This window comes from Cavia porcellus, unplaced genomic scaffold (assembly GCF_034190915.1).
Source record: "Cavia porcellus strain 051 isolate PalLab524CR breed Dunkin Hartley unplaced genomic scaffold, mCavPor4.1 scaffold_2, whole genome shotgun sequence".
Lineage (NCBI taxonomy): Eukaryota > Metazoa > Chordata > Mammalia > Rodentia > Caviidae > Cavia > Cavia porcellus.
This window is the reverse complement of record NW_026947485.1, coordinates 77,249,283-77,276,915: the sequence shown is the minus strand read 5'-3', so window position 1 is coordinate 77,276,915 and position 27,633 is coordinate 77,249,283. Positions and strand designations below refer to the sequence as shown.

The following is a 27,633-nucleotide window of genomic DNA, read 5'->3' as shown; positions in this document are numbered from 1 at the left end:
TCCTGAATGAATAATTAAGGGAAAAAGGTTCTACACATTTTAATCATTCTCATGTGTTCACAATAGAAACTTTTTTTTAATGTCACTGGGCTCGCAAGTGATCCTTCTGCCTCAACTTCCCACGTAGCTGGGACCACAGGCACATGGCCTGTGTCTAGCCAGGAAGTCTACTTCTGAGTGTATAATTTTACTCAGCATCTACTTAAGCATCAGCTTAGATAATTGGTTTCTGACATATTAAAAATCTAAGGCATGGGCCGGGGATTTAGCTCAGTGGCCTAAGTTCCTGCCTTGCAAGCGCAAGATTGTGAGTTCAATCCCTGGTACAAAAAAAAAAAAAAAAAAAAAAAAAAATCAAGGTAAAAACTCAGATGGATTTTTATCTTGCTTTAATACCAAATAAACAGAGCAACTTAAAAATTCAAGAGCATAGGTTAGTCCAACTGAAGAAGTGCTTCTAAAACTCAAACCATGTCACTCCTTTTCAGGAGAGATTACATCAACACCTTAGAGACAAAAATGGAAGATAAAACCCATAGCTGAGCAAGATGGCTCCTTGCTGCATCAGGCAAAGAAGTGCGATCACCTCCTCCATGCCAGTCTATTTCAGCAGGTGCTTCAGCTGGTCCTGTAGATCTGACGACTGCTCAACGCTGGAGGTAAGAACAGACAGCAGCGGGGGGAGCAAAGATGGGGAAAGGGAAAAGCAGAAGAGTTAAGAATACAGTGTGTGCCCACACCACCTCCCTGAGATGAATACACTCATTATGGACAGTGGATGTGGGCCAAAGGAAAAATAAAGCATAAAGGGCTTATCTGAGACGAGCCATAGAGATATTTGTTTGTACAATTTATCTTTTAATGCGTGAATATTATTGCAGCTAAATTAAAACTTATATTGGCCCACTTGGGTCCCAAAAGTGTTTAGACCATGTATCCAGTGCACACCTGGTACACCCCTGGAGTCCCAGCCACTTTGGAGGCTGAGGCAGGAGAACCTGAACACACGAGTTCAAAGTCACCCTGGGCAACACTGCACTACCCAGTCTCAGGAAAAAAGAAAAAGTGTAAACTATGAAAAAGATTTACAAAGCCCATTAGCAAGATAGCCAGTAGAGCAAGGGACAGACCTAATCCACATGAGAAGACAAGGCTGTTCAGTGGTCTTAGCACTTTTACTCTGCTTGGTAGACATCATCAATGTAAAACATTTTCTGTTCCTTAGGGTTAGCTTCGATATCCTATAACTTATGGTTTTTTGAGAGAAGGGCTCACTACCATTCAGGGTGGTCTCAAACTCACAGCAATCCTCCTTCCTCAGCCTTCAGAGTGATGGGATCACAGGCATGCACTGCCGTATCTGGCTATTCCTCATAACTTCTAGAAAACCTTTATTAGAACTGGATGTGATGGCACACATCAATAGTTCCAGCACAGAGGAGGCTGAGGCAAGAGAATCGCCAAGAGTTCAAGGCTAGCCTTAACTACAGAGTGAGACCCTATCTTAAAAAACCTTTTGGCAGTGAGTCTCTGAGTTGCCACAGGCCTTTAAATATACTGTGTTCTTCAAATCCTGAATGAATATTCTGGAACATGTCGATTTCATGGTCTATGTCAATTGATCCAGGATACAGCAGTACAATTTCCCCAAGCCTGCTGCAATTGGCTCCCCATTCCCCTGTTTGGGGATTACTTACTTCTTCTGAATAGCTTCTTGCCTAAGACAGAAAAAGAAAGAGGAAAATAAACATAAAGCTGGGGGTGGGGACTTAGCTCAGCGGCATAAGTGCCTGCCTTGCAAGCAGGGAGTCGTGAGTTCAATCCCCGGTACCGGTAAAAACGAAAAAGACAAAAAAATAAAATAAAATAAAATAAACATAAAGTTATTTATGGCCAGAAAGATATAGCCGAAACAAATTTCTGGCCTCTGTCCCATTCTGTGTTTTTACAATCCTATCCTAATGTTGTACTGCTACATAGGATTCCATTCCAAGAGCACAATGGCTAAAAAACCAAACCAAAGCTAAACCATGAAAAGCAGCTTCTAAACCTAAAAGCTAGCAATATCCTTCAGGGGGAGGGGGAGGCCCAGCAAACGACAGCCATGGGTCCAACCTGCTCTGAATATAAGGAGTCAAATGAGCACATGCTTACTGTGTACACAGCCAAAAGAAACAAGAGAAACATCAGCTATTTACATACGAGGATTCAAACTTCCAACTACACCTTTCCAAACAGACATGAGCTATAACATCAGCCGTGTAAAATATATAACCGAATTAAGTAAGATGAGAAACAAATTAAATTATGGCTTTATTCAAAATTACACTGCAAAAGCAGTCTCTATATCCCACTGTTCCCTGGATGGCTGTTAGTGCTCTGTTAGGTGGTGCTCTGTTACACGTGGGAAAAAAAGAAGATAAACATTACTACTACATTGGATTCCCCTGCAGGAGAGGCAGACATCCCACGAGAGACTGGGCCCGGGTGGGGCGAGTCCTAGCACGGTCCTGGCGTGGACCTTGTCCTAAATGGGGCTTCCCTCCGAGGGGCCTTACCACAGAGAGGGGAAGAAAAGGTTCTCACCCCCAACCCAACTTCTCTTCAGAAGAAATTCACCCTTGCCCAATGCCACCTGCACCTCTCTTGCCCCCAGGACAAAGTCACCGAGGCCACAGTCATGAAGGCTGGGGAGGGCATACTCACTGGTACTGAAGGTGTGTGGTGATTATTGCCATCTTCCGTAAACTCTGCACACAAAACAAGAAAGACAAGACATTTGAGTTCCCTCCAGCCACAAAGACTGTGTAGATAAACCCCAGATACGAAAGAAATTGTTGCTTACATCTTCCGAGTGTAGGATGGCATCTTCCTGCAGGACCATATTTCGAGCTGCCTGACCTAGCAGCTGGAAGACCAAAATAAAATGATGAAAATCAAATCTTCCAAGCTTCCTACAATCTTTTCCCCGGGGCTATTCCACCATAACCCTCTCCCCGCCTTGGGTTCACTCTCCAGATCGCATAGATATCTTCATGCACTTTTGGTTTAACTTTCTTTTTCCGCCAACCTCAAACAGTGAATACAGCTATGGTGGCCCTTGGTCTGTGCAGGTGATTGGTCCCGGGAACTAACTCACTCTCTCTCTCTCTCTCTCTCTGTCTCTCTCTCTCTCTCTCTCTCTCTCTCTCTCTCTCTCTCTCTCTGTCTCTCTCTCTCATTCTCTCATATTTTTGGTTCCAGGGATCAAACAACCTCCTGCGTGCCAGGTAGGCGCTGTTCCCCTGAGCTATATCCCCAGCCCACCAACTCTATAAATGTCCAGGTCTGTTACATCGAGCAGAGTTTTGCATGGAGTTTGCATGCATCCTCCCGTACAGTCTATTGACTCCTCTGGGTTATGACCCCTCACACAGGGCAGTCTCTGTTAGCACTGCTCAGGGATGAGCGACGAGAGAACAGCAGTCTATGTTGCAGCCGCACTGCGTTCTCCAGGCACTGGGCTGAATCCACGGCCTTGGTAGGCGTGTGGCACTGACTCTCCCGCCTAACCTTTACTGGAGCGCAGCAAGTCGGCTCTGTGCCGCACTGTTTCCACTGCACCAGATACCTATGAGATCGACCCACGACACACACTAAGTCTCCCCACTGCCCGCCTGTGGCTGCAGGAACCATAACAGACAGAGGTAGGACAGATTATTCAGCTGGCAACTCTGCTGGGAGCTTCTGGGGTATTTCTAATTTTCTGCCATTGTAAGTAGTGCTACAAAAAACCCTGCTTTTTTGCTAGCCACACTTCTGGGATAGACTCAAAACTGTGATTAGATACCAGTTCTGCTACATATTCCAAACTGCCCTCCATGGGAGTTGCACCATTTTGCAATCCCTAGACAATATATAAAAGCATTCCCCTCCTATGGCCACACCCCTATCCCTCAGAGATCCCCCAGTGGGTCCAGGTGGCTTTGTGTATGCTAAGCAAATATTTTATTTCAGCTCCCTTTGGCCCCTTTTTAAGTGCAAAATTCAAACTCCTATAGATGGGACATGGTAACTGCAAACTAATGGCAGAAAGAAAAGGTTTTAGCCAGACCTAGTGCCTGTAATTCTAGCACTTAGGAGGCTGAGGCAGGAGGATTGCCTCAAGTTTGAGGACAGCCTGGGCTACCTAGTGAGTTCAAGGTCAGCCTGAACTACATAGCAAAGCCATATCTCAAAAAAACAGAGACAAAGAAAAAGGAAGAAAATGTCTTGACAGGATCTACATTATTGCGAAGCAGGCACGTATTGTTTATAATGTGGACAAGAATAATAGTGGGTCACAATCCTAGAGGGGCTACAGAAGCAGTAACTTCAGTGAAGGCTGATGGAGAAGCGATGGGTGATCTGCAAGCCTGTGGGGGCTAGGGGTGTCTCATCTGCTCCCGGACAGGGCAGGCGTTTGAAGCCTGGGTTTATCTTCCATGTAAATTTATAGAAAAAATAGCACAATTAGATTCACTGCCTCAGAATTGTGGGGACGCAAGCAGAGATCCTGCTTAGAACACTGCTAACAGCCTCTGAAAGCAACCTACACAGATGTAATGAGCTGGGCACAGTGGCACACACCTGTAATCCCTACACTCAGGAGGCAGAGGCAGAGGCAGGAGGGTTGGCACGAATTCAAGGCCACCCTGTACTACACAGGGAGACGGTGTCTCAGAAAACAAACCAAAACATGGAAGCGGAGGTAGAGAAACATTTAGACTCGATGGGATCTGTGACTAGGAAAGCAGGGCTGCTGCAATTTAGGGACAAAGTCTTTTGCTGGCAACAGACGCTGTCGCTGGCACCCTGCATCCCTGCCTTCGGTAACCCTCCAAGATCCCCGTTTTACCTTCCTTGAAACAGAACTTGAACACACTTGCGAAACACCCAGGAACAGAATCCTTCTGAATCTTACAAGTGCTTCTCCGAGGCTTTGCTTATCCTCTCGCTCATAGAGACCGAGTTGGCTCAGGGACCCATCTCTCGTAAGCAGTATGCTTTCCCCTTGTCTCCGCAGCACCCTCATCATCTGCCATTGCTTTTTGTGTCACTGCAGTCCATGCTTACACACCTACATGAACAGGTTTAGGAAGACGCAAAGGGTACCCACCGAGCTCAGGGCTCCAGTGGAGGTGGCAGAGCGCAGGTGTGCAGAGAGCAGCCCGCAGTCACAGGCGCCTCAGCGCAGGACGCAGCAGCCACTGCTCCCGTTCTACCCGGGCTCGTGGCCTCCCGTGCGCTTTGCCAGGCCTTCCACCTGCCCCCGTGTCCCTGGCCAGACACCTCGTGGCTTGCTCCCGCTGCCCGCTGCCCGCTGCCCACTGCCCGCTGCCTGGTCTGTGCAGTGCACACGCACACCCAAGACCCTTCCCCAAGCGCCTCTTACCACTTCAGTTTTTTATTTATTGTCTTTTCATGAAAACGTAAGCTTCCCAGCAGAGAGATATTTTAGTTACCCCTTGTACCACCAGACAGTTCCTGGCACACAGAGGACAAGCGCAGTGTCAGTTACTCAAAACTTCTAGGCGGAGGCCGCTAAAGACGCGATGCTCTGAGGCTGCAGGGGATTCAAAATCAGTGACCTCACGGGTCAGCACAGGAAATGGTAAAAGTACTTAACTACAGAAAAAGGCTGCGTAAATTACACATAAAAGAACCAGCAAACAGACAGAGTTCTGAGAACTGATGGTAGGGCAGTGCTGGCCCAGAAAACTGGATTGTTTCGCCTTCACTTACTGAGCACTCAACCTAAATCTAAAAGTCAGGTGAAGAAAACACAGCAATGAGGACCAGGATGGAATAAGCCACATTAAGACCATCACAGTGGCACAGTGACCTTTCGGCCACTTAACCCAGATGGTACCCCAGGAGCGGAAGTAGTGAAGAGTGTGTATTCCTAACATCAGAACTAAACCAAACTCTGGAGCAAACGGACTTAGCAGACATCTATAGAGTGCTCCACCCCACAACATCACAATACACATCCTCTGGGCTACACACAGAATGTTCTCCAAAACGGACCACACACTGGCTCACAGAACATGCTTCAGTAAATGGAAAGGGACTGAAATTATCCCATGCACACTCTCAGACCACATTCAGTGAAACTGGAAATCCACAAGAACTTCATAAACACATGGACAATAAATAGCACCCTGCTGAACAATCAATGGGTCACAGATGAAATTAAAGAAGTAACTAGACAGTTTTTACAGTTGAATGATAACAATATAACACATCAGAACTTGTGGGACACAATGAAAGCAGTTCCAAGGGGGAAATTTATAGCAGTAAATTCCCATATCAGGAAAACCAAGCAAGTGCTTATGAACAACTTAATGTTGAGCATTAAGAAAGAAGAGCAGGCTAGACCAAAAGCTCATAAAGGGAGGAAAAGATCAGAGCAGAAATTAACACACTGGAGACTGAAAAAACAGTAGAGGGCTGGGGATTTAGCTCAGCGGTGTAAGCTCCTGCCTGGCAAGTATAAGGTCATGCATTCGATCTCTGGTACCAAAAACCAAACAAACAAAAAATTACAATGAATTGATGAGTTGGTTCTTTGAAAGATTAAAATTGACAAACCCTGAGCCAACCTTATCAAAAAAGGAAAGACTCAAATTCCTATAATTAGGAATGAAAATGGCAAAATCACAACAGACCCTGCAGAAATCCAGAAAATCATCTACACCTATTTTGAAAACTTGTATTCTAATAAGATGGAAAATACAGAACAAATGGACAGATTTCCTAGATACATATGAATTACCACAACTGGCTGGAACTGGGGGTTTAGCTCAGCAGCATCAGCACCTGCCTGACAAGTGCAAGGTCATAAGTTTGATCCCTGGTACCAAAAAAATACAATAAAAAATCCTGGCTAGGGATTTAGCTCAGTGGTGTAAGCGCCTACCTGGCAAGCAAAAGGTCATGATTTCAACCCCTGGTATCAAATAAATAAATAAATAAAAATCCTAAATAATCCAATATCAATAAATGAAATTGAAAATGTATTTAAAAACCTATCAACATTGGATTTCATGCAGCTCAGAAAAAAAAAAAAAACTATCAACAAAGAAAGGCCCAGGTCCTGAAGGATTTACTGCTGAATTCATCAAGAAAATTTAGTGAAGACCTAACACCACTACTTCTCTTTAATGAAATTGAAAGGGAAGCAATACTTCCAAATTCATTCCTAGAAGCAAGCATTACCCTGATATCAAAACCAGAGAAGGACCCAACTAAGAAAGAGAATTACAGGCCAATCTCCCCTAATGAACAGTGATGCCAAAATCCTCAATAAGATACTGGCGAACAGACTGCAGCAAATTGTCAAGAAGATTGTACACCATGATCAAGTGTGATTCACCCCAGAGATGCAGGCATGGTTCAACATACAAAAATCCATAAATGTAATATATCATACTCACAGAGCCAAGGACAAAAATCACATAATCATCTCAGTAGATGCAGAAAAAGCTTCTGACAAAGTCTAGCATGGATTTAGGATAAAAATCCTACAAAACACTGGAAGAGATGCTCTTTATCTCAATCTGATAAAAAGCCATCTATGACAAACCAACAGCAACATCATACTAAATGGACAAAGACTGAAAACTTTTACTCTAAAATCAGGAACAAGACAAGGATGTACATAGTTCTATTCTTGTTCAACACGGTCCTGGAAACTTTAGCCAGAGCAATTAGACAAGAGAAAGAAATAGAATGAATAGAAGATAGAAAAGGAAGAAGTTAAACAATCATTATTTGCAGATGACATGATACTCCCAAAAACTCCACCAAAAGACTTCTAGATTTAATAAGGAAATTCAGTAATGTAGCTAGTTACAAAGTCAACACTCAAAAATCAATAGGCTTTCTGTACACAAAAACTCACTGAGAGAAAACTCAGCAAAACGATACCTTTTACAATAGCATCCAAAAAAAATGGAATACCTAAGAAGAAATCTAACAAAGGATGTAAAAGACCTCTACAATGAAAATTACAGTACTCTGAAAAAGGAGACTGAAGAGGATATCAGAAAATGGAAAGCTATCCCATACTCATGAGTAGAAAGAACTCATACAGTGAAAATGGCCACACTTCCAAAACTGTTACACAGATTCAATGTAATCCCAATCAAAATTCCACTAGCGTACCTCACAGAATTAGATAAAACTATCCTAAAAATCATCTAGAATGAATAAAAATACAGTGATCAAAAATACGGTAATCAAAACCTACAACCTAGAATAGAAAAGGCAATCCTGGGCAACAAAGACAAGACAGGAACATCACAATCCCTGACTTGAAATTATACTATAAAGCTATTGTGACAGTGTGGTACTAGCAAAAAAAAAAAGACCCAAAGATCAATGGAACAGATTAGAATATGCAGAAACAATCCCAGACATCTTATCGTTGAAAAAAGTGTCAAACACATTCACTGGAAGAAAGAAAGCCTCGTTAATAAATGGCGAAGGAAAAACTGGTTCTACACATGCCCAAGATTAAAACTGGACCCACACCTTTCACCATGTACTAAGCTAAAATCAAAATGGATCAAAGATGGATCAAATATCTTAGCATTAAAACAAAAACATTAAATTTCCTGGAAGATTGAATAGGTAAAACTCTAAAAGACAATGGTGCAAAGACTTCATGAACAAAACCCAGTTGCACAGAAACCATCACAAAGAATCAACAACTGGGATCTCACCCTACTGAAAAGCTTTTGCACAGCAAGAGAAACCAGCAACAGACAACGTGGGAGACAATGTTTGCCAGCTGTTCCTCAGACAAAGGGTTACTATTGAGAACTACAAAGAGCTCAAAAAAATCAGCTCTCCCAGATTTAAAGACCCAATCCAAAAATGGGCATCTGAGATGAATACAACACTTCTCAAATGAAGAAATATGAACAGCAAATAAATATGTGAAAAATTATTCAGCATTACTGGTCATTCGAGTGATGGAAATTAAAACAAAACTGAGATTTCACCTCAGCCCAGAAAGAATGTCTATTATCCAGAAATCAACTAGTAACAAACGCCAGAGGGTTGTGGGGAAAAAGGAACTCTCTCCACTGTTGGTGGAAGTGCAGACTGGTACAAGCACTGTGGAAATCAGTGTGGAGAATCCTCAAAAAACTAGGACTAGAGGTCCCATTCAACCCAGCTATTCTCCTCCTGGGTATCTTCCCAAAAGAATTAAAAACATCATACCACAGTGATATATGTGCACCCATGTTTATAGCAGCTATATCTTGGAAACAATCTAAATGCCCATCAACTGAGGAATGGGTACAAAAGATGTGGTATTTTTATACAATGGAGTAATACTCAACCATAAAAAAGATCAACTGGGGGCTGGGGATTTAGCTCAGCAGCATAAGCACCTACCTTGCTATCGTGTGGTCTTGATAGAGTTAAATCCCCGGTACCAATAAAAAAACAAAAAACAAAAAGTTCATCTGTACACTTTTATAGGTAAATGGATGCAACTTGAGAACATACTCATTAATGAAATAGGACACACATGTAAATATGTAAATATATTGTTTCATTAGTGTGAGAAGCTGAAAGGAAAAACATGTATATGCTATGCATATGTATATAAAAATATAGTTATACTACTGATTTCTCTGAGTTCATTGAAGAGAAATATTTGTGCTGGTGTTGTTCGGACAGTTGAATGCAGAGGTGTTGTGCTCTGGATGAATGATTTGGGGATGGCAATGCACAATCTATGTACCATTGCTGCCTCCTGATTGATGTGTTTTAAAATTTTGTGGTGGTTTTTTTTCTTTCTTTCTTTTTATCTTTGAATAAAATGAATTTGATTTTTAAAAAGGTATATTTCTAGGATTAGCTCACCTGGGTTTGAACCCAACTCTCTCCCCTTTCTCAGCCAGGTATGACTATGCACAAAGCAAAATTCCTCCCCCACCTACTCTCCCCGCCCCCTTCAGGGCCTTTCACAGAGCTACATCCCCAGCCCTTTTTATTTTTTGCTTTGAGACCCAATCTTGCTAAGCTGCCCAAGCTGGGATCCAACTTGTGATCGATCCCCCTGCCTCCCTCCTCTGCCTCCCAGAATGCTGGGGTGCAGGATGTGCGGCCACTCCGGGCTTCTGTGTCTGTGTCGAGCACGAAGGAAAGCACTTCCTTGGTTGGTGGTTACAAGGCCACCGGGAGTGTGCTACTTGTTTCCAGTGCTCAGGAGATCAAGTTCAAGGGCAGACAGACCGGGTCCCCAGCAAAAACAGAGAAAGGCTGGGGATGAAGCGCAGTAATAAAGCATCCCGGGCTTGATCCCCAGTGTCACACACACACAAAACCTTCACAATTTAAACTACATAAACCACAGCACCCAGCACTTGGTGATTAACATACATGGGTGGTTTTGGGCATCATCAATTTTAAAATTTACACATGTTTCTATATCCCATTTCTTCCAAAAAAGGATTTGAGACAATTTATACCAAACAATATGTATGTGTGTGTGAGAACACACTTAAAAGCAGAAATGTAAGGTGTGACTGAAATGTATGAATGTTTAAATAAAATTTATTGTAGTAAGAGACACTGCCATTAATCCCCCTCAAAATATTCTCCCTCGCTCTGTTTTTTTGTTTGTTTGTTTTGTTTTTGAAACAAGGTCTCACCGTGTAGTTCACGATGGTCTTGAACTCACCATGTAGCACAGGCTGGCCTTGAACTCTCAGTGATCCCCCTGCCTCAGCCTCCTGAATTCCAAGATCATCAGTGTGGGCTCCCCCTCACCTTGAACACACTTACCCATCATTGGTGCCACCTGCCACAGCAGTTCTGCGAGACCTTTTTTGTGATTGTTTTTATGAGGTGTGATCACCAAGTACAGTGAACATTGCCAACAACTGTCATCCATTAAAAGGCAGGTGAGAACATCACAGTGTGTCCTGGCCCACCTTATTCACCACCTCGGGCCCTATGTGGCTCCTGACTCTTCCCCAGAGACAGAATGACCACCAAACGTGAAGCGTGAGGACATCGAGGCAGCCACGACAGCACAACTGAAGACATCGAGAAACTAGGGACTTCCAGAACAGCTTTGGGAAGTGGTAAGAATGTGTGTTTGAAGCAAGGGGCAGTGTTTTGAGGAAAATTAATGGTAACATATCTTTTACTGTAATAAATTTTTAAAATTTAAATATTCATTATATTTTTATCACACCATGCGGAATTTGAAAGTCATGAAAAAGAGAAGGAAATACACATGGCTACTACCAAAACTGACACAGGACTACTGTGCAATCACAGCAAAATGTGAAATACAACAAAACACATGACTTTATTATTTGGCAAAAGAAACAATAATTCTTCAAAAAAGATTAACTTTCCTCTGATACTGAACCCTAAAAGAATGTATCTTAGGGAACCCCCGCACAGAGTATATTGTGACTCAGAGTCAGTGAGTTCAACAATGTCATAGTCAGGCATGGTGGCTCACGTCTATAATCCAAGCACTTGGGAAGCTGAGACAGATCACTGTGAGTTCAAGACCAGCCTGGGCTACAAACTGAGCTGCATAGTGAGACCCTGTCTCAAAAATACCAAAAAAAAAAAAGGCAAAAATGAAAATCTTGGTTATGTCACATATTTTGTTGTTTTAGCTAACAAAATGATGGACATATGTATTTGTTTCTCTTAAGTAAATATCTAGGAGTAAAGCAGCTACACCACTGGACTCTTTTCATCTGCCCATTCATCAGTCCAAGAGCATCTGAGCTGTTTCCCGATGGCAGTATCCCAAATCAGAGTGCTAAGGTCATTTCTCTCGGGTGAATTCCTAATTCAGCAGGTCTGTTTTGGGGAAAAGCAGAGGGGACCTATCTATAAAGCTTTCTGGCGATAAAATGCCATCAAATAATTCCATTCACAGATGGGGGGCACGCCCGCAGAGCAAAGGAGAAAAGCTAAGGAACTGAAAACCAAGAACGCGGCCAGACACACAAGTCGGGACACAATCAATCCATAAACAAGTGATACACACAAGCGTGAAAGAAATTTGGGCCGCAGAAGGCAAAACCGTGCAGAATTTCGGGGCGGAGACTGATGCTCACCAGAGACGACCCCGAGGGCCAATAAGAGATTGGTTAGGAACATCAGCTCATCCTCTGCCCTGCAATTTAGTTTTAAAGCAAATTCCCCGCACTTGGGAGGCTGAGGCATGAGGATGGCAAGTCCGAGCCCCTGTCCCAAAATAAAAAATAAGAGAATGAATACATAAAAATAAAAGGGGACGGGTTGTAGCTCAGTGTGGAGGTACTGGATTCAATCCCAATACCGCTATAACAGAAGCCCATCACGTCGCCTCCACCTCCAAGCCGCCAACCCTAGCCAGAGACTACACACCCCAGAATGCACCACGCGCCCCGGGAACCAGGCTCTCCGAGGCCGGGTCCCGGCCTGCACTCCCAGGATGCACTCCGATGCCCGCCCTGCTGCCGGGGAGGGCTGCGGGTCCTGGGGTGCTGGGCTGGACTCTTGGCTCACCTCGGAGCTCCGGGAGCCCTTCAGCACCTGCTTGGTAAGTGCGATCACGTCGGTTCCACAGGTATTCACTTTCTCCGTGAGGAGCCCCTTCACTGACTGACCAAATCGGGCCTGGGAATCTGGTGTCGCCGACGCCATTCTGTCAACTATCGGAGGCCTCCGCCCCGGCGACGGTTAGCCACTGGGGCCAAAAGAGACGCGAAGCGGAAGAAAGCGAGGCGGAGCCCTATCCTACCGTGGGAAAAGGAAGGGACGCAGGCTTGTACTGGAGATTGCCTGTTATGTATTCATTTAAAAGTGCTGTTCAGTTGGTATCCTCTCACGGCCCAAGCAAGCTTCTCTAAAAGGAGCGAAGGATAACTTCAGTAAATCACTGGTTGAAAATCAGAGCACTTGCCGGGTGTGGTGGCCCACGACTGTAATCCCAGCACTCGGGAGGTTGAGGCGGGGAAATCAGTGTGAGTTCGAGGCCGGCCTGTACTACATAGCGAGACTCTGCCCCCCCGCCCCGCCCCCAGTCCCCACAAAAAAAGGTGGGGGCTGGCCGGGGTGCAGGTGGAACCCTCCTGGAATCCCAGCACTGGAGAGGCTGATAGGGGGGGATCACCGAGACTTTGAGGCCACCCTGGGCTACATAGTGAGTTCAAGCTCAGCTTAAACTATATATCGACAACCTGTCTCAAAAAACCGGAGCGGCTGCGTCACAGTCCTGCTTCTGCCACTTAGCAGTTGTGTGGCTGCAGCTAACCACCTGCTCCCTGCTGGTGCGGGGCTGGCAGGCTCACCTGGCGTACTTCAGGCCTTGGGTTTATCCCAGGTAGGTAGATGCTGATGCTGATGCTGACGATGAAGTTTGGAGATGGCTAGGGTAAAGAAGTGGGGCTTTAATCCTTGGCCTCCCAGAGCTCCCCGCCTGATAGGTGTGTGTAAAACAAAGAACCAGGGTGAACAGCTTAGTAGGAAAAATAGCCAAGGACAAGGACAATTCGAAGAAAAAAACTCCTAATGGTCAATGATGCAAAAATAAATAATGTTTAAAAGAAAGCCTAACAGCACTAGTATTTTTTATTAGTATGTGTTTGTAATGTATAATGTACACATTTCATGTGGGAAGTTGGAACAGGTTAAAATAAATCATCCAGGCATGGTGGTACACATCTGTAATCCCAGCACTCAGGAGGCTGAGGCAGGAGGATCCCCTAAATTAGTTCTTTTTTTTAATCCCATTTCCCTCCCCATCCCCCACACACCTATCAGGCAGGCACTGTGCCACTGAGCTACACCCCTGACCTAGGGCTTTTAACTCTTACAGGAAAATACATAAGAGAGATAGCTGGGTCAAATGGAACCTGGTGTTCCAGGTTTTTTGAGAAGTCTCCACTTTGATTTCCATATTGGTTGTGTTAGTTTACACTCCCACCAATAGTGGAAAAGGGTTCAGTCTGGCTTTGACCTCACTATGGAGCCTAGGCTGGCCTTGAATTTAGGGGATCCTTTTGCCTTAGCCTCCTGAGTTCTGGGATTACTGATGTGTACCACCATACCTGGATGATTTATTTTTGTCCTTGCATTATTTTCCTATTACTAGCTTCTTTTCTTTGTTTTTCTCCTTTCTGCTTAACTGCTCACATTTATTAGTGTATTCATTCTATCAGATTTTTTTGGCATTGGGCTTCATTCTTTTTCTAGGATATCCTCACAAATTTTTTTGCTACGCATGGTAGCACACACTTGTCATCCTAGCATTCAGGAGGCTGAGGTAGGATGATTACCATGAGTTTGAGGTCAGCCCAGGTTCTGTAGTGAGTTCATGGCCAGTTTGAACTATATAGCAAGACTCTGTCTCAAAAAAAATTTATTTTTGTAGCTGATTTGGTGGTCATGAATTTCTTGAGGTGCTCTTTATTACAGAAATGCCTTATTTCTCCATGAAGTTTCGCAGGATATATGTCTGGTGTGGATGTTGTTATCTTTTAGGGCTTGAAACATTTCACTCCCAGCTTTCCCCGTTGGTCTATAAAGTTCTGTGTGAAAAGATCTACTATAATTGTTTTTGTAGGGGATTACCTGGGATAGAACTCAAGACCTCACGCTTTCCAGACAGGCACTGCACCACTGAGCTAAATCCCTCCCCCAATCTGTTGTAATTCTGTTGGGTTTCTTTCTAGGTGACTTTTTGCTTTTTTTAAAAAAATTTTTATTTTATTTTTTTGAGACAGGGTCTCACTATGCAGTTCAGGATGGCCTTGAACTCACTTTGTAGCCCAGGCTAGCCTCCCAAATGCTGAGATTACAGGTACCACCATGCCTGGAATTTTTCTTTCTTTTTTTTTTTAATGAAAAAAAAATTTCATAACAAAATGGTAACAATAGTAAATAGGCTGTGCATGATTCTTGTCAAAGTAGGTACTCGGAGGACAAGACCTAGAATAATGATGTCTCTTAAAAAGCAGCAGCAAACAAGTTCTTCCGCTTTGGTGCTTGGAAAGACTGGTTTTGTTCCCCATTGCACAGAACATTAAAAAGGTTACTATCGAGCATAGTGGCACTCACCTATGATCTCAGTACTCAGGAAGCTGAGGCAGGAGGATTGCTGCAAGTTCAAGGCCAACCCTAGGCTACAAAATGAATTCAAGGCCAGCCTGAACTGCACAGTGAAACCCTGTCTCCAAAAAGAAAAGGCCCTAAGACCAGTTCAGAGGGTAGAATGTAATCAGACAAAGGCCTCCTCCTGAGACTCGTGCTGGTCTGCAGTGACCATCTGGAAAGCACTGCGTGTTTTGCTATAAGAGAGTTCAGTATCCATGTGGGCTTACCTATACAGTAGGTGAACACATGGAAGAGATTGTGAACTGCCACTGAAGGAAGGGCTGGTTACAAAATACAATTCCTGAAGTAAATGGAAAATGAGACATTCTCAGAGAATGCAGAAAAAGATCAAAGAAAGTAAGATGAAGCTAGACATGGTGGTGCACTCCTGTAATCCCAGCACTCAGGAGGCTGAGGCAGGCAGATCCTTGCAAGTTCGAGACCAGCCTGGGCTACACAGCCCAAGGCCAGCCTGAACCACACAGTGAAATCCTGTCTCAAAAAGACTAAATAAATAAATAATAAGATGAACAAGAAGAGAGATACACAGGGCCTGTGTAGGAGACACAATCTGTGCATAATAGGAATACCTGAAACAGGACCAAGCAAATGAAACTGAAATGATAATTACAGGACTAATTGAAGGAAACTTTCCTGAGTTGAAGAATGAAGTAGGCCTGCAAATAAAGAAGGCTCAGGTGGTAACTTAAAAGAAAGCAACATTCTACTCATACCCTCATGATTTCTTAAAGTCTCAAGGATAAAGAAAAAATTTTGCAGGTATCCAGGCAGAGAAAACAGGTTACCTATTGTCTTAACTACGTTTCTTGTTGCTGAGACAAAATACCTGAAACCCAAAGGTAGAGGAAGACAGGTTTACTTAGCCTACAGTGTGTAGAGGTTTCAGTCCATAGTCAGCTGGCTCCAAGGCAGGGTGGCCTGGCAGAGGGGCATCGTGGAGGAGAAACAGCTCATGCATGGCAGGCAGAAGGTAGCAGGCAGGGTCAGCAGGGCTGCCGTCCTCTCCCCCCTTTTATAGTCCCTGCAGGCTGGAAGCCTATTTTGTTGCTAACCACCCCCAGGATGGGACACCCTTAATTCCCAGCATCACACCCTTAATCCACACTCACACACCCTAATCCAGCCACTTTCAAAACTCCCCACCAAGGGGCTGGGGATTTAGCTCAGCGGTATAAGCACCTGCCTTGCAAGCCTGTGGTCGTGAGTTTGATCCTTGGTACCAGTAAAAATACAAAATACAAAAAAAAATAAAACTCCCCACCTAGGACTATGGAAAGCTTTCGGGGAGGGGCAAAATCCAGCTATAAATCAATACCTGTAAAGGGGTAAAGGCAGGCTGACCTCAGATTTTTCTTTTGTGGTTCTAAGTGCCACAAGACAATGGAACAACATCCACAAAGTTCTAAGAAAAAATAATTACAAGCCAAGAATTATATACCCTGTTAAATTAGCATTTGTGTATGAAGGCAACTGGAATACAGTCTCAGATGTTGATGTCAGATACCAAGGGGGTTAAGAAAGTTTATTTCGACCAAGAACCTTCTCTGAAAATTTTACTCAATGATTAACTGCAGCCAACAGAAAAATTAGAGTAGGAAGATAGTTGTATGAAAGATTCGATGTTTAAAACTAGTTGATTAAGAAGTATAACGTTACAATATGGGTAATAAACCCAAATGCAAAATAGGCTTGTAAATTTTCAATGTATGTAATTTTGTTTGTTTGTTTGAGACAAGCTTTGCCATGTAATTCAGGCCGGCCTCAAACTCACAGAGATCCTTCTACCTCAGCCTCCTGGGTGCTGGGATTACAGGTATGCACTACCATGCCAGGCAGTTTTACTGTCAAGTACACGCCAAATATTCAGTGCATTGGGCCAGCAAATACTGTTTTATTTTTGCTATGTAATGTTGTTATAGAGGAACTATAACTCCCAACCTACTAGAAGTCCGATACGAGTTCATGTTCTCTAAAATCAAAGAATGAATTCTAGGAAAAACAGAGGTTAAGAGGAGAAAATATTTTTGAGGAAAGAAAGTTTCTGTGTAAGAGAGACAGAGGGGTCCTGAGTGGGTTGTCAAGGGAAGATTTTTCCCTGTTTTGAGACAGGGTTTCACTGTGTAGTTCAGGCTGGCTTTTACCTTGCAGTGATCCTCCTGCCTTAGCCTCCCAAGCGCTGGGAATTTTACAGAGCAAAACCACAAGGTGAGGTGGGTCTAAGGTGGGCAATACTATAATCAACTAATAAGATTCCAAGTGTAGTCATTTAGGAATGTTGATTAAATGGGAAATCACAAGGTGAGCATGAGGCAAGACAAAACTGGTGACCTAGTAAGATTACGAGTCTAATGACTTAATTGATCAAACTGGGGAGCAAGTCTCATGGCCAGCAGGCATAGGTGGACTGGGCTTTTCCTGGAGGGGGTGGGTCAGTGGCTTTCCTGGCTGCCCAGGGCTATTTAGAGTATCGGTCACTGCCGCAGATGGCTAGGGGAAGTAGGCTGGGGGTCACTGTCTTTTGTCCCTGGCCTTAATGAACGCACGCCTCCCACAGTCGTGCCTGGTCACGTTCTGACTCACCAGGGCCCATCCCGGCTGACCGCCTGTAATACTGCTGCCTAACTCAGCCGTGTGTATGAGGATGGGTGTTGTTAAGCCAGGTATGTGTTACGTAAAAGTGCTCCATCACTGTGGGCAGTGGAAATGCAGAGAAGACGTTCTAAATGCTAATCTGACAGAATTGGAAAATGGTAATTTCCTTAAAAAGAAAACTAACAAGTTCATAATGTTAATACTGATAATGCAAGGAGAGAATTCCCAAAGCACTGGCTAAAGAGGGACCAACCCCTGTCCAGGCGCCTCCCAGGACCTGGCAGGGATCCAGCCACCCTGCTAGTTTGCGAACACCCTCTCCGTTGAACAGGCTTCCACGGGCCCCTGCCTGCTATTCACCCAGACTCCGCCAAGCAGTTAGAGTCACACAGGCTCAGCTACCTTCCAGTGCCCATTTAGTACCTGCTCAGGGTGACTTCACCCTGGTCCCCGCACCTGCCATCACCCCTGGGTAATGCCTTCACCTCTGTGTTCCCAGAGCAGGCCAATTAACCTCAATCCTCCTCTGGTCGCCCCAGGGATGAATATATTTGAAATACTGACTGGGAAAACCAGTAACTGTTGCATCAAATGGTAGTTTGCAGATGTCAATTTGTGATTGACTTGTGGACAAAAATATATACATTCCGAGTTTCTGGAATGGAAAACAAGTGAAAACCCAAGAAAAACTAGCAAGACAAAAATACCAAGGAAGTGTTAAAATTGGCATAAAAGATACTGACAGATGTGAATTATAAACTGGTTAAATTCTCAATAAGCTCCCAACTGAAATGTTTAAACAGTCTGATTTGTGATACTACTCATATTTGTGTAACACAAAGATTAAAGGGGTTTAAAGGTAATAGAAAGCTGGGAGTTTAGCTCAGCGGTATAAGCGCCTGCCTTGCAAGCGCAAAGTCGTGAGTTTGATCCCAGGTACAAAAAAAAAAAGAAATAGAAAAAAAATTTTTTTAAGACAAGGTCTCACCATGCAGTATGCAGTTTAGCCTGACATTGGACTTGCTGTCTAGCCCAGGCTGGTCTTGAATGTGGTGCTTCTCCTGCCTCAGCCTCGAAAGTGCTGGGATTACAGGCACCACCACACCCAACCTAAAGGTAATAGAAACTATAGGTCATAGTGTTGCAGAAAGAACTAAGTCAGCAGTAGCCAGGTACTCAGGAAAAGAAAGGGATTTTATTGACTCCAAGGAGCACTCTCCAAAGTCTGAGGTGTTTGTTATGGAGAGCTCATTTTAATTATAAGGTGGTAAACAGAAGTTACAAGAACAGATAAGCTTTTGGTAAAGGTTGATACAGTGAGCATCGTTTTTGTGAAAAGTTGTCTTTGGCACGTGCACTCACAGACCTTTCAGTTTGCTAGCAAATCACATGATTCAGAACAGAATGGCTGCAGTTAGGTCAGGACTTCCGCTTCTGTGGCAGGCGACAGTACCATTTTACTAGGCAGAAGAAAGGACATTAGGAGAAACTTCACATGGGAGAAGTGATCTGGTGCTTTCATGTAGGGTTTTAAAAAGTTTTAAGTACATTTCTTTTGTAACTACTGAAGTAACTTGCTAATATTACAGAAATTTGAGCAAACAGACTTTAAATGATCCATAACCCGTAATCTTACATGTTTCTCATGAACATTTTTTGTATTTGTGAATAGTTGTCAGGGCCGAAAGGCTATTTTTGTGGGCGAGTTCCCCAGAGAAAAGCAAGCACTGAGCTGGCAGCCGCCACAGCCACAGCCACCAGCATCCTGATTGTTCAGGGGCGGTCACGTTCTTGCATAAGGGCCTAACTGGGTGGTGCGTGCACAGTTGCCTGTGTTCAATCCTGCTTGTCAAGTGTACCCATTGTGCGCCTGCGCTGGACAGCAGTGCCTTGACCTTATGCCCTGGGGCTTGGTCAACCGTGTGCCGAGAGACCCGATTGACACATTCCAGTATGGTGACCAACTGCCCCACTTCCTCGCTGGGTCTAAACCTGTTTTAGAGTGGAAAGGTCCACGTGGGTCCCCAGCCATCAGCCACAGACAGACCTGGTGATTTCCCAGTTTCCCAAGATTAAGCCAGCTCAGACGTCAGAGGTCAGCTCTGACCGAATCACCGCCCTATTAGCTGAGCCTCTGCAGGTTTTAGGCTTTATACCATCCAAAGTGACTGGAAAGCCTGGGAGTTCTTGCTTATGTGCGTTATGTCTGTTAACGGTCACTGTGTTAGAAAGTACAGGGAAAGAAGTGTAAAACCCAAAAACATACAGCGTCCATCCCATCTGCTGCCAGGAGATGAGGTGCATGTGTCCTGTGGCCTCCTCCTGGCCCCGTGACCCTGTTAGGGAGGGAAGCAAACGTCTTAGCATCTCTGCGGGAATCATTTTGATGTCACAGGCATACCCTACCCAAGGATCCTCCCAGGGTGTCCCAGGCCTCACAAGAAGAGCCGATGCTCTTCAGGGAGCCCCCTGAGACTTTGAGCGCAACCCACAGGGGTGGGGTGATATTTGCATTAAATGGTTATATGTATTTTAATACTAAGAGGAAAATATATTTCATATTTCCCTCTAAATGTGCCATTTCTTTTTATTCCAGCTTCCACTCTTCCACCTGGTTTCGCAGCCCTTCAGCATGAAGAACTTCCCTTGAGCACCTCTGAAGAAGCTGAGGACAAAGTTTTTTTTGTTTGCTTGTTTGCCTTGAGGCAGAGTCTCACATGTAGTCCAGGCTGGCCTAAACTGTTACTATATAACCCAGGCTTCTCTCAAACTCCTGGCGATCTTCTGTATCGATTTTGATGAGAAAACACTGACATTGAAGATGCTGTTCTAAGCTGAGGATTTAGCTCAGCAGTGTAAGCACCAGCCTGGCAAGTGCAAGGTCCTGAGTTCAATTCCTGGTACCAAAAAAAAGCACTGTTCTCTGGATGTGGTTTGTCCTTTTTGGGGGTTGCTCTCAAGATCTCCTCTTTACCTTTGGTTTTTAGTGATCTGCCTGAGATGTGATAATGTGTTCTTTTTATTTTTCATTTTACTAAGGTTCTTGAATCTGAAACTATGTCTTATCGAAATTAGGGAAAGTTCAGCCACTGTCTCAAATACAAGTTCTTCTGCGTTCTCACTCAGCCCCAACTTCTGAGCCCCAATAACACAGACATTCAGGTTTGCTGTTTGTCTGTCTGTTTACACGGCTTGTCCTTCTTTTCTCCTTTCCCCATGGCCACTCTCCTGCCCACAGGGAAGCCAGGCCTTAGCCCAGCTGGCCTCGTTTGGGCTTTTACCGATAAAGAGTTCATACAGAAGATTTTTGTTCAGTATGTTAATGTGGAAGATCATGTTACTGTTGTAAACTGATATACAGCTAGTTTAAAACATTTAAATGTATTGATTTTGCATATTAAAATTTGTCAAGTAATCCTTCAATTTAAAGAGAATACATGTAGCAAACACAAAAATACATAAAACCAAATTTTTTTTCAATGAACTAAGAAACGAGTGCCTGTGATCCTGGCACTTGGGAGGCAGAGGCGAGAGGATCATTGCAAGTTTGAGACCAACCTGGGCTACAAAGTGAGCTCAAAGCCAACCTGAACTGCGTGGTAAAACCCTATTGCAAAAAAATAAACAAAAAAACCAGTAGTATAATTGAAACAAATTAGTATATATATTAAAATATTTTTAGAAACAATGGAATAGGTAATTTGGGGAATTGTTTGAACTTTTCCCTAGTTCCTATTTACCTTTTTTTTATTTGTACATATATATTGGGGTGAGAAACAATGTATTCTTTAAGATACACACATATATCTCTGACTTATTTCCCTTAAGATGTTCTCAAGTTGCATCAGTTTACCTGTGAATGCCTCAGGGTTATCTTTCCTTATGGTAGAGCAGTGCTTCACTGCGTATAAATACGCTTTCCACATCCATTCATCTGCTGGTAGACATACACTGTTGCCAGGTTTTAATTGTAAGTTGTGCTGCTGTAGACCTGCAGATGCCTGCATTCCTATAGAAGATGATTTGAATGTTTTGGGAAGCTACCTAGAAGGGGAATAGCTGGGTCAAGTGGAATTTCTATATTTAGTTTTGTGAGGACTTTTCACTGATTTCCATAGTTACTATACTAGTTTACCTTCTCACCAACAATGTAGAAGAATCCATTTCCCACATCCTTGCCAGTATTTGTTTTTATTAGCTGTTTTTTAGTGACAGCCACTCTTTCTGGGGTAAGATGAGAAGTGTAGTTTGCATTTTTCAGTTGGCCAGTGATGTTGAACCCTTCTTTATGTATTTATTGGCCATTGATACGTCCTCTGAGAAATGTCTGTTCATTTCACTTGCCCATGTTTTGACTGGGTCTTTTATTTGGAAGGATCTGATCTTTTAAAAATTCTTTATATATGTTAGAGATAGTAGTCCTCCGTCTGAGGAAGAGTTGTTACTTTTCTCTAGCAGCTTTTAAGATTCTGTCCCTGTGTTGGACTTCTGGGGTTTTGACACTCACGTGACATGGAGAGGTTCCCTTTTGACTGAGGTTCTGTATGCCTCACTTATCTGATCATATCTTCCCTTGTATTTGTAAAGTTTTCTGCTGTTACTTCTGTAAACACGTTTTTAATGCCCTTTGCGCTGTATTCTGATTTTTCGCTTACTCCTTTTAACCTTAACTAGTCTTCTTTACATCATCTGGCAGCTGCTGGATCCATTTTTCATGCTGTTTTTAAGGTGGTGTGAGTAGTTGGTCTTTGTAAGCATCCCTGTCTTGCAGTTCTAGTACTCTGTCCTCACACTGGTTGTTTCTGCTGTGTCTACTTTCCTTATAATGTTTAATCTCCCGGGTTACTGTTGGAAACCGTTTTATGGTCTCTTAATTCTTTGCTAAACTCCACATCCGTGTTTTGCATTATTTTGTTTAGATCACCTAGCTTTTTACTAGTGTCTTCCTGAAGCCCCTGATGGTTCTGCTTAGTGCGTCTATTGCCAGCTCATGATGTCTTCTGTAAACCCACTGAGCACCTTCATGACCTGCTGTTTAATCTCTGGTATCCTGTCAGATAATGTGACTCGGTGGCCTTCATTTTTTCCCTCCTAAATGTCCTGAGAATTGGTTTTGGAGAATTTGGATGTTTTGGGAAGCATTTTGTTACCTATTTCCTCATGTTTGCTTTGCCTGTTTCTTTTGTGCTTGAGTTTGTGATTGCTTGTAGTAGAAAATCTTGGCCAGAGATAGAGCTCGGTGGCACAGTGTCTGCCCAGCAGGGGCAAGGCCCTGAGTTCAATCCCCAGTACAAAAGAAGAAAAAGGAGGAGAAGGAGAAGGAGAGGGGGAAGAGAGGAGAAAGGAGGAAGGAGGAGGAAGCAGAGGCAGGAGACAAATGCTTTGTTGCTACTGTGGAGAGAGACTCAGTGTCTGCTTTCTAGTGATGCATGCACTCAGGGAGTGGCTGACTGTAATCTTTGCCTCTGTCCCGAGGTCTGACCACCTTTGTTAATTTTATAAGGAGGATGCAGTGTCACTGGCCCAGCACCCAGTTTTCTGGGAATGGATTGCACTCCTGTAAATGTTACCAAGGTGATCTGGCTATTGATATGCAGAGAAAACCCGCTAACCACTTATCTGTCCAGTTATTTAAATACAGGATGACCAAAAATTGCATATTTTTGTTAATTTTTATAAGACAGTAAAACAGGAAATATATAGAATTCAACAGTAGTGGCCTAGAGTTAACTATTTAAAGGTGAAGCCAAGCATGCTGGTGGGTACCTGTAATCCCAGCACACAGGAGGCTGAGGCAGAAGGATTCCCACAAATTCAAGGCCAGCCTGAACCTGCCCAAGTTTGAACCTCTTGGGGATCCCTGTCTAGCCTGCTCAGTGTTCCCCAACACTGTCTCCCCCATGGCTGTGGGAGGGGACATGGTGCGCTCTGGGGTGGAGTCCTTTTAGTCCTGAGCCCCAGTGTAAGGTAAACAGTGGCGATCCAGGAGAAAACACAGCCAGCCTAATTTTGGGTTCCCAGTTGATCTGGAGTGAGTCCAAAGGGCAATCTCAGTCAACCTTATTGAGCAGGGCTTTGGGTAATGGGTTGAGGCTGGGCAGAATGGTGTGGGATTGGCTCCAGCTGAGTAGCCAGCCTGGGTGGCAGTAGTTGACATGGCAGTGGCTGAAGCTTTTGGCACAAGTGCACCATGACCTAACAGAGTAGGGAACAAGATGTGGGAGGGGTGTTTGGGGAGCTTAAGCAGCTCAGGGATCTCTGGGGGCTGGCAGCTTATAGGGGCTGGACCTGTCACCCCAATTAAACAGCCGCTTCCTGAAATGGTGCCTAAACCCTCTGTGGCACTGTGATGTTTGGCCCTGTGTGTTGCGTGCCTTGGGGAGGGAGCAAAACCCAGAGGTGTTTTTGCAGTTCACTGTGGCTGTGGGGTTGGCCCTGAGCACACCCCTGGCTTCTGGAACTGGGGAGAAAGGCCACCTTGACTCTGCTCTGCATGGGGCGTTGTTTTCCCACAGCTTCTCTGTAGCTGCTACCTTTCCCTATCTCAGCTGAGCATGGTGGCACACTCCTGTAATCCTAGCACTTGGGAGGCAGAGGCAAGAGGATCACTACAAGTTCGAGGTCAGCCTATACTATAGAATTGAGATCCTGTTACAAAAAAAAAAAAAAACAACAAAAATCTACATGTGCAGAAAATACCTTTACTGAATGTCAACACTGCTTACTCTTTCACCTGGCTCCAAGGTGTCTAGACTTATCTCTGTTGCCAGCTGCTAGAAGGTGTTCACAGCCCCATAAACGTCACAGCACACCGAGTCCAGCACACTCAGTGGCACCTGGGATGCTGGAGGCAGGGTTATGGCTTTATCATGCTGGTGGGTTGGCTGGGATTCTTCACTAAAGAGCCCAGCCCCCACTCTCAGGGAGCAGGACCTTTACAGAATTTACAGCCTCGTGGGAGGTACAGAAACAGAGCCTTGGCCATTAATTGATTGGACAGAAAGTTACCCTAAATTCCACCTTTTTAGCCACAGCAGAGAGAGGGACAAGAGGTTACATGGTGGAGCAGACTTAACAGCAAAAGGCTTATTGAAGCCTGGGTAGAGGGGTGCCAGGGGCTTCTATCTGGGAGTGGATTTTTCCTCTTTAATGATGATCACCCCCACGGGCACGTTGGGGAGGGAGCAAGTATTCTACCTCCACAAGCTGTACACCTGGCCTGTGACCAGTCGGTACCGGGGATCGAACTCATGGCTGCCTGCTTGCAAGGCAGGCGCTTATGCCGCTGAGCTAAATCCCCAGCCCCTGCCCCACTTCTTACTCCTGGCGTAGTGACCTTGGGAGTCACCGACACTGGGGTGTGTATAACTAGCCCACCCCTTTTATTGCTGAGGAGAAGTTCTCTACAAAGGTGGTCCACTTTGTTTATCCATCCGCCTGCTAGTCTTGACTTATTTCCACTTTAGGGGTATAATGAATACAGCTCGTGTGAATATTTATACTCACGTCTTTATGAATTCTGTTTTCACCACTTTGGGTTAACTAGCTAGTAGTAGAATAACTGATCGTACAGTATTCAGCTTTTCAAGAAACTGCCAAATGATTTTCCATTACCAACAGCGCCAGCGTGACTCTCCAATGGCTCTGTGTCCCTACACTTAGGGGGTAACAAGTAGCTACCTGTGTAGACACACTGCGTAGATACACTACAGCTGGCCTCCTCAGCCCGCCTCCTGACGGACGTGTTTATGCGATCCCTGTCCTGCAGCTGTGGGCAGAGGTGCAGGCGTGACATGCGTCCAGGCTCCCACCCTGCACAGGTGACGGACCGCACGTGGCAGTGGTACCTGAGCTTGGGGGTTCCGTCTTGGCGGTGTCTGTCCCTTGCCGGCTATGAGAGAGCAGATGGCCGCACTGCAGGACTCCATTTGGTTACCAGGGCTGAGCTTGCAGCTGACAGGGAAAAAGAAAAGAGAGAAAAAGGAAGAAAAAAGGAAAAGGCCTGTCTTAGTTAATTTTTGCTGTTGCCGAGACAAAATACCCGACACCCAAAGTTAGGGCGGGAAAGGCTTATTTCATATAGTTCTTGGAGGTTTCAATCTATACTCAGGTGGCTCCAAGGCAGCGTGGCATGGCGAGGCCACCTTTCAAGGCTGCTGCGAACAGCCAGGTGGAAACCAGATGACAGAGAGAGCCGCCTTCTTCCCACCATTACATCAGATGCTGGCTCCACTCCTGGACAGGCGTAGCATGCACACCACTAATCGGAGCGCTAGAGGATGAGCCAATCACAAACACTAGATTTGGTGGTGTCCACAGTTCACAAGGCTTGGGGGCCACTGATATAAACCGTGACAGGGCCCTTGGTGCAACAACCAAAGGCTCAGGTATGCGAGGCCGTAGAGTCTTCGCCGGTGCCATCTCAGGGTAAAAACCAGCCCAGCCCACACCTCGACTGCAGCGCTGGGAGGCTATGGAAGACCTAGCAGATCTGGCCTGGCGTCCCTGACCCACACAAATAGGAAGGCGATTTCAACAAGGAGACTGACTTCTGACTGGTTTAATCAAGCTCTTCATGCTGGATTAATTTTGTTCATTACTAGTCACATGTAACCAAATAGGTCTTTTTGACTGGGTCTTGCTATGCAGTTGAGACTGGCCTTGAGCTCATTTTGTAGCCCAGGCTGGTCTCGAATTTACTAGGATCCTCCTGCCTCAGCCTCCCAAGTGCTGAGATTACAGGCGTGTACTCAAATAGGTCTTTGAATAAGGCCATTAGACTCAGGCCTTGTGTTAGGTAATCAGGCTTACATTTTTGTGTTAAGTAATTAAACTTCTTAGTTTGGAGATACATTGTTTCATTATTAAATCTTAATCTTTGTATAAGGTTATTAGACTTCTGTTTCTGATAACTATTTCTTTTAATTTTATTTAAAGAAAGAACAAAACAAATGGGTAGAAATAGTACGTACTTTCAAAGAAAGAAATAAACAGTAATAAATCACTAGTTGATGTTTACATGTTGTCCTCTTACAAATAATTGTTCAATATACAAAAGTAGAACATATAAATGGGAATTCAAACAGGGAGAATGCAAATAGCTCTGTTCAACTATCTAATAAAAACTTAGCAATGTGGTTGTCAATCCTATACTCTTAAACACACCCGCATTTATCCATATCTTCATTTATGTTGAGCTTAAACCAAAGCAGACTAAAATCACTCTGAACAAAGAATAATAGTATTGCTCGATTTCACATCATGACACTCTGGAATCAGCATTGGGTACTGTAGTGCCTTTTTTTTTCCTTCAAAATATTTGTTCATTTCATCATGTGTCATAAGATCAGTTCTCATAAAGTGTTTACAGGTTTTACACAAGCATGAGTCTTAACATGTATTTCTATCCTTTCTATATTAGAGGGGAAAACAGAACAAAGCAGGACAGAACAAAACATATTCCTATAGACACCTAAAACTAAAAAGACATGTCAAACTGCTGTACAAGGAGTTCTACCGGGGCTGGGGATTTAGCTCAGCGGCATAAGTGCCTGCCTTGCAAGCAGGCAGTCGTGAGTTCGATCCCTGGTACCGATAAAAACGAAAAAGACAAAAAAAACAAGGAGTTCTACCATGGTTACTGTGTTGTCTCTTGTTATCATCAATAGAATTGGCTATATCATCAGGTAAAGTATAATTGAATATATCAATACATAACAGTATTAATAGAAATACAACTTTGTAGATAGTGTAGAACTACAAAAACAGGTAGTAATCAAACCAGAATGGGTATCGTAGTGAATCATTGTCATTTTCAGTGTAGTTGTCTATACTCTCTGACTTGATGCTATCAACCTTAACAGTTTT

The 27,633-nt window shown here is 44.1% G+C and overlaps 1 protein-coding gene and 1 long non-coding RNA gene across 2 annotated transcripts; one reads left to right on the top strand and one right to left on the bottom strand.

The window, feature by feature from the left end:
- Positions 1-372: 372 nt before the first annotated feature.
- Borcs7 (BLOC-1 related complex subunit 7) lies at positions 373-12,763 on the bottom strand. The gene is made up of 5 exons (XM_003474964.5): positions 12,565-12,763; positions 2,846-2,908; positions 2,707-2,750; positions 1,698-1,718; positions 373-653 (listed from the first exon to the last, which is right to left on the bottom strand). Exons 1-5 carry the CDS (start codon positions 12,700-12,702, stop codon positions 602-604), a joined length of 318 nt encoding a protein of 105 aa, XP_003475012.1. The 5' UTR covers positions 12,703-12,763; the 3' UTR covers positions 373-601.
- Positions 12,176-20,694, top strand: LOC106028829 (uncharacterized). The gene is made up of 2 exons (XR_001202451.3): positions 12,176-12,598; positions 20,363-20,694. It is a non-coding gene; the product is annotated as an uncharacterized LOC106028829 (long non-coding RNA).
- The last annotated feature ends 6,939 nt before the right edge of the window (positions 20,695-27,633 follow it).